This window comes from Octopus bimaculoides, chromosome 2, assembly GCF_001194135.2.
Source record: "Octopus bimaculoides isolate UCB-OBI-ISO-001 chromosome 2, ASM119413v2, whole genome shotgun sequence".
Classification (NCBI taxonomy): domain Eukaryota; kingdom Metazoa; phylum Mollusca; class Cephalopoda; order Octopoda; family Octopodidae; genus Octopus; species Octopus bimaculoides.
Genome location: NC_068982.1, coordinates 15,843,106 through 15,850,884, shown reverse-complemented (window position 1 = coordinate 15,850,884; position 7,779 = coordinate 15,843,106). Strand labels below are relative to the sequence as shown.

General features: G+C 38.6%; 1 protein-coding gene across 4 annotated transcripts in view; it reads right to left on the bottom strand.

Annotated features, from left to right (window-relative positions):
* The window catches only part of LOC106881988 (uncharacterized), a 450,650-nt gene that overhangs the window by 1,988 nt on the left and 440,883 nt on the right, over positions 1 to 7,779 (bottom strand). For all 4 annotated transcript variants that reach the window (XM_052975660.1, XM_052975672.1, XM_052975679.1 and 1 more), the window contains 3 exons: positions 5,416 to 7,433; positions 4,881 to 5,121; positions 1,965 to 2,108 (listed from right to left, as the gene is read on the bottom strand). In XM_052975660.1, the coding sequence (XP_052831620.1) occupies positions 1,965 to 2,108; positions 4,881 to 5,121; positions 5,416 to 7,433 (2,403 nt within the window). The remainder of the gene's footprint in view (positions 1 to 1,964; positions 2,109 to 4,880; positions 5,122 to 5,415; positions 7,434 to 7,779) is intronic.

The following is a 7,779-nucleotide window of genomic DNA, read 5'->3' as shown; positions in this document are numbered from 1 at the left end:
TGAGTAGATTTGGTTGATGGAAACTGAAAGAAGCCTGTTGTATATATATATATATATACACACGCACACATATATATGTGTGTGTCTGTGTTTGTTCCCCCACCATCACTTGACAACCGATGTGCTTACGTCCCCGTAACTTTGTGGTCCTGCAAAAGTGACTGATAAAATAAGTACTAAGCTTACAAAGAATAAGTTCTGGGGTCAATTTGTTTGACTAAAGGCAGTGCTCCAGCATGGCCACAGTCAAATGACTGAAACCAGTAAAGGAATAAAAGAATATATGTCTCTCTCTCTCCCTCTAGATAAAAATATATACATATATACAGGGTATTTCAAAAAATTTGATATCATTTTGCAGTCTGATAACTTTGCCAGTTCTTGTTCAAATTACTTCAAATTTTAACAGCAGGTGTAGAAACAGATCAAAATTTTATGTTTAGTGTTTGATATGTTTAGCTTTAAGTATACATACATACAAATTCAGCTTATATTGAAAGTCAAAAAAGTTTGCGTTGAGATGTATTGAAAGATACTACAGATAAGGAAATAAATTTTTTCTCAAACGCAGGGTGAAGCTAATAATATAGCATGAATAGGACAAAGTATCCATATTTTGCAGAAAAATCTGTTGATGGCCAGCCATGAGGAGACATGAACTCACATCCTTGTGATTACGTGTCCACAGACAGATTTTTCTGCAAAATTTGAATAGTTTATCCTGTTCATGCTATATTATTAGCATCACTCTTTGTTTGATGATAAAATTATTTCCTCATCGCTGTCTATCAATACATACATATATATCATCTTTGTTGTCATTTATCATCTGTTTTCATGCTGGAATGGGTTGGACAGTTTGACCAGATCTGCTAAGTTTGCTTTGGCATGGTTTCTACAGCTGGATGCCCTTCCTAATGCCAACCATTTTACAGAGTGTGCTGGTCAGTTTTCTTGGGGCACTGAAATGGGTGCTTTTTACATGGACCAGCAAGCAAGCCTTTCATGAAGACTAGCTCGGAGTCATTTCACATGGACTAGCATAAAGGTTCTAGACACATACATACATTCTTTTATTCCTTTATTCTTTTACTTGTTTCAGTCATTTGACATTGGCCATGCTGGAGCACCACATTGAAGGGCTTTAGCTGAACAAATCAACCCCAGGACTCATTTCTTAATACTCGTATTTATTCTATAGGTCTTTTTGCCAAACTGCTTAGTTACAGGGATGTCAACACACCAACACTGGTTGTCAAGTAGCGATGGGAGAGGGGGAACAAAGACACACACACAAATATATATATATGACTATATATATTTATATACATGACAGGCTTCATTCAGTTTCCATCTGCCAAATCCACTCACAAGGTTTTGGTTGACCTGAGACACTTGCCCAAGGTGCCACGCAATGGACTGAACCTGCAACCATGTAGTTGGGAACCAAGCTTCTTACCACACAGCCATGCTATATATACATATATATGGCACGTAAAAAACACCATCCAAACGTGGTCGATGCCAGCTCCCTTGCCCTGACTGGATCCTGTGTCAATGGCACGTAAAAAGCACCATCAGAACGTGGCTGATGCCAGTACCGTCTGACTGGCTTACATGCCGGTGCCACCTAAAAAGTACCCAGTACACTCTCGAAGTGGTTGGCATTAGGAAGCATCCATTAGGTTGACATCCATCTGTAGAAACATTGCCAGATCAGATTGGAGTCAGGTGCGGCCTCCTGGCTTGCCAGTCCCCAGTCAAACTGTCCAACCCATGCCAGCATGGAAAATGGATGTTAAACAATGACGTTGATGACGACAATATATATATATATACAATTTTCTGTACTAAATGGACACAAAGCAATCTTGTTAACCACAAAGCAACAACTGCACTTCTGCACCAATTTACTACCTGAATTTTAAATTTGATGAATTTGGCAATAAATTTCAGAACCTTACCTGTGTGTAATTTGCAAACAGATTTAATGGTCGACTGTTAATTTCTGTGAATACCCAGTGATTCAGTTTATCTTTCGTCTTGTTACCTGGAGTTGATTGCATGCCTTGTCTGCCAGCTAAGCCCGAAGGTTCAACAGAAAGAATCTAGAAATATAATAATGATAATAATAATAATAATAATAATAATAATAATAATGATAACCATAATAGTAATGATGATAATATTGATAATAACAACAATAATAATAATTATTATTTTTCTTTTTATCACAGGTTTTATCATAACTCCTGGATATTATTATTATTCATATACACACAACAGATTAGACTGTTGGAAAAGAAAAAAATTCCTAACATCAGGCTACAACAAGTAACCTTAGAAGTTATCATTATTATTATTATTATTATTATTATTATTAATATAAAATAACAATGGTTTAAAAACTAACAATAACAATTTTGATAAAATGTTAATGATTGAAAAAAAAAATACGAATAATGTTTGGAGACTGAAAATAACATAAAAGCTGATTAATTAAGCACTGGAGAAAAACATGCTGTAAGGATGAATATTTTTGATAGTGATTTTATTGATGTTTTTAATATCTGGTTTAAGTATCAAAGATTATCAGCATGGCCATACACATTCCAAGCTAAATTTGTTTGTTTTATGCCTGGTTTTCATGTTAGCATGGATCAGATGAATACTTGTTATTAAGGTATCATTATACAGCTAGATGTGGAGGCACGTGGTTGAGTGGTTAGGGTGTTCCAGTCCACTCAGCTGGCAAAAATGAGTAACGCTGCGATGGACTGGCATCCCGTCCAGCTGGGGAACACATACGCCATTGTAACCGGGAAACTGGGCCCATGAGCCTGGCTAGGCTTTAAAAAGGGCGCATTTATTTATTTTTTATACAGCTAGATGCCCTTTCTGCTGCAAACCCTTATTGGTTTTTTCAGGTAAGGGACATTTTAGTTTTATTCTACCTTACAGTTTCATGAAAAATCCTAAAAATAAATTCTTGAGATTTGAGAAGACTTTTTTAGCACCAAACCTCAGAATATGATCTCTCTTGAATAAAGTAGCATGTAGTGGTTTCTATAGCAAAAAGTGTATAAATGCAGTAAAGACCACATTGGGATGTTAGATGAGTGCTACCATCATCACCATCATTTAACGTCTGTTTTCCATGCTGGCATGGGTTGGATGGCTTGAGAGGAGCTGGCAAACTGGAGGGCTGCACCAGGCTTCAGTCATCTGTTTTAGTACGGTTTGTATGGTTGGATACCCTTCCTTAAGCAAAACCACTTTTGCAGAGTGTAATGTATGTTTTTTGCATGACACAAGCATCAGTGCTTTTGACATGGTGCCAGCAGAATGGTTTCAGAACAAAAGCAAAGTGGTATGGACAGAAATCAGAGGCTATGATGGAGAAAAATAATTATAGGATTTTAAAGGCCTTCCCCAATAAGTCTTGCCATACAATTGAAGCAAGAAAACTAGATATGATTGTGGTGAACAAAATAAACTGACAGAGTAAAATCATAGACTCTGGAGAACCAGTAGATAACAGAGTTGATATGAAATGGCAAGAAATTAAGGAATAACAGGACCTAACCAGAATGATGAAGAGGTTGTGGAAGACTAAGATGACAATTATTCCAGTGAAAGTTGGTGCAAACAGCTACTTAAGAAATTTAAAGGATATTGGAATTTTAAATTTTAAATCTGAAATCGTAATCGAACCGACTGGCACCCATGCCAACCTCTCCTTCTTTGAACACTAAACTCTGCTTGTGAAGACCTGTTGGAGCAAGTGAAATCGAAATCGTAATTGAACAATACTCGTTGACTGGCACCTGCGCCAGTGAAGCACTAACACTACTGTCCGAGCGTGTTCATTGCCATAGCAGCTGTCTGGCTTCCATGCTAGTGGCCCGTAAATAGCACCATTTGAGCGTAATCATTACCAGTGTCACCTTCTAGCACTTGTGCTGGTGGCACGTTAGAAAATCATTCGAGCGAGGTCGCTGCCAGTGCCGCTGGACTGGCTCCCATGCAGGTGGCACGTAAAAAACACCATTTTGAGCATGGCCGTTGCCAGTACCATGTGACTGGCCCTCGTGCCGGTGGCACGTAAAAGCACCCACTACACTCTCGGAGTGGTTGGCATTAGGAAGGGCATCCAGCTGTAGAAACTCTGCCAAATCAGATTGGCGCCTGATGCAGCCTTCTGGTTCACCAGTTCTCAGTCAAATAGTCCAACCCATGCTAGCATGGAAAGCAGATGTCAAACAATGATGATGATGATGATGATTGGAATTGAGACTTGTATTGTCAACCTGAAGAAAAGTGCAATCCAGAGAAAGGTTCTTGAGATCTGCATAGACTTGTCAGTAAACCTCAAGACAGCATCCCTACTAACATCATCATCCTCTTCTTCTTTATCATCATCATTTAAGGCCTGCTTTCTATGCTACCAAGTGTTGGATGCTTTGACAGGAGATGACAAGCCAGAGGACTGCATCTATATCTACTGTCTGGTTTTGGCATGGTTTCTACAACAGGATGCTCTTCATAATGCCAGAAGCATGTTATATAATAATAATAATCTTTTCTACTAAAGGCACAAGGCCCGAAATTTTTGGGGAGGGGACTAGTCGATTATATCAACTCCAGTGTGTCACTGGTACTTAATTTATCGACCCTGAAAGGATGAAAGGGAAAGTCTCCCACAGTGGAATTTGAACTCGGAATGTAACAACAGATGAAATATTGCTATGCAATTTCGTCCAGCATGCTAACAATTCAGCCAGCTCACCATTCTACTCACCATCTTATTAATGATAAAAAAATAACATTAATGATAATAACAAAAATTAAAGAAAGCAAACAATTATCTTATTACTCACTTCTCCGGTTTTGGAATCATTTTGTATACCAAGGGACTGTCCTTCAACTTCTTTTTTGATTATATATAATTGACCCTTTGGTATTCTTTTTATTTCCAAATCAAACTGGTTTGATTTTTTTATAAGGGATTTTAACCAAGATATAGAATCAACAGTGACTTTGTTCAAGCAGAGAAGTTCATCCCCAACATGTAAAATATGGTAAAGATTAGGGCATTCTCTTTGATTCCAGCCAGCAACCCTGGAAGTAAAAAAGAGAAAAACAAAATCGCCATGATTACATTTATACATGTGTGTGTGTGTGTGCACTGTATTTGTGTTTATGTATGTATGTTTATATATCTCTCTCTATGTATATATATATAGAGAGAGAGATAGATAGCTAGACAGACAAATAGATAGATAGAACGATTGATAGATAGAATTATTTGAAACACAAGAATTAATTTTGAGATAAATTTAATCACTTTGTATGGAAATTATTGAAAGAATTTTGAAATATAACGTTGAAAGATGATAAAGAATGAGAACTTACCAAATTTTCTTAGCATATTCCACGAAAGCAATGTTATATATATCTGTTCGAGATACAGAAATTGTCAAGCCATTTGTTTTTTTGAGCTCTTCTTTGAGTTGTAAAACTTGACTCATGGCTAGATTTGTAACAAAATGAGGAGCATTGTCCAAGCTTTCATCCGAAGAAGCAGTTTCTAAATCGTTCTCAGTTTGCTGATCGCGAGATTTAGGAACAAAGCTGTTAGGACGGGGTGGTCTCCGTGGAGGAAAGATATCACTACGTCTGGGTATTCGAGGAGGAGGTAAAGGAGGCATAACATCTTCAGGCTCTTCTTGCGCAGGAGGAATATTTACAGGTGGTTTAGCAGGGATTTGGGGTTGAGGAGGTAAAGCTACCGGTGCTGAATGTTGCGTGTTTTGCACATGTTGGCTATTTTGCACATGTTGGCTATTTTGCACATGTTGGCTGTTTTGCACATGTTGGCTGTTTTGCATATGTTGGCTGTTTTGCATATGTTGGCTGTTTTGCATGTGAAGGTCGTCATCTGAACTGATATTACTGTTTGAATATCTTGAATTTTGATTATTTGGAGCTAAGCTCAACCGATCAAGGTTTTCTGAAAGGAATTCCCTATTGTAAAGTATTTGTTCTGGTTTAGCAATTGAATTAATACCATTCTTTGGGAAATTGGCAGAAGAAAGACAATTTCTATGTTTGCATGAGGTGCACGTCACATTATTGTTAATGATGTTTGTAGCATTTTGCTCAGCATTCTCTAACTGAAGTTCATAACTTACACCAGAACTTGAAGAATTAAACATTGATGATGAAAGACGGCTTTGGTCTGGTTTGGCACCGAAACCAGGAAACCATGGCAGTGAGTCAATTTCTTTCATTTCCCGAGAAGAGAGTTTATGATATTTTTTCGATTGTGGTGACGTGGGAGAACTAGCACATTTAAAAGGTGAAGAATCTGGAAAAAAGTTTGTAGAAGATGGTAACACAGCAGAATTAGCATTGGTTTCTTCACTGGCGCTATCTTTCAAATATTTCTTTTGATGAAATGAAGTATTATCATCAGAAGTGGTTAATTCTTGAGATCTATGAATGACATACTTCTGAAAATCACAAACTTTGAAATTAGCTGGGTAAGAATAAACAAGATCGGTCTTGGAATTGGGGATCAAAGTACGTCCATCACAAGTATAGCCATATATGTTATCTCCTTCCCAAGAATGCTCGCTTTCTATACTGTCTCTTGACCCACCGAATGTTTTGTCATTTTGTTCCCTGCATTGAAAATTATTGTCTCTGTCGCTGACATATACGATTTCATTGCTTTCTGAATTCTCTCGGGACACCACAGAATGATATGATGGCGGTGTGTTGTGATAAACTTCAGATTTTACCCGAAGAGCTCTTTTATTTATTTCAGGATGTAATGCCGCCAAATGAGACGTAGAAGGAATGTTAGTTTGAACTGTACCAAAATCAGAAAAGGAGAACCGGTGTGTAATGTTTCTATTCATCAAATTGCGTTTATTTTCCCGTAATGGAATAGGTGGGGATTCTGTTGAGATGCTGGTGTCTAAATGTTGTCCTGGAGCTAGTTTGGTTGTGACAACTGCTGCCGCAGCAGCTGCAGAGAGAGTCTGTGGCACTGATGATGACGGTGATGGTGATGTAGGCAGCAGTGGAGGCGGAGGTGATGTCAGTGGTGGAGGTGTTGTTAGTGGCAGTGGTGGAGGGGCACCTGTAGGTGGTAGGAGTGGGGGAGGTGGAGGCGGTGTTAGTACGGTGGAGATTGGAGGCGGGGAAGTTCGTGGTGGGGTTGCGGGTAGTGACTCCATGATTAATTCGATGGGGCGTGGCGGAGGTGGTGGTTGGTGTTCGGGAAAGTTTAGTTCCAGGGACGACAACGAGGAAGAGCTGTATCTGTTAGGGGATGAAACGGATGAAGGAGGTGTCTCTTCCTTGTTACGCAGAGTTGGTGGTGGCAAAGGGTCCAGGACATAGATATGCTCCTTAGAATCAGCCTGAAAATTGAACCAAATTAATATCAGGAAAAAAAAAACAAAGGAAAGCAAAAACATGGTAACTCTAATTTATAAAGTTTGGAGAATTCTTTACTTTTAACCCTTTGCCTTTCAAAATACTTTGTGAAATATAATTCTTGTCTATTCACATTGTTTGAATTAATCATAGCTTTCAGATTCCAATGATGTCATCAGTATCGTCACCATCTTCATCTGTTTTTCCATGCTGGCATGGGTTAGACCAGCAGTTTTCAAACTGTGGTCCGCAGACCACAGAGGGTCCGCAAGGACAAGACGGGGTCCGCAAGGACAAGACGGGGGTCCGTGGACAGCAAATACTTTTTAT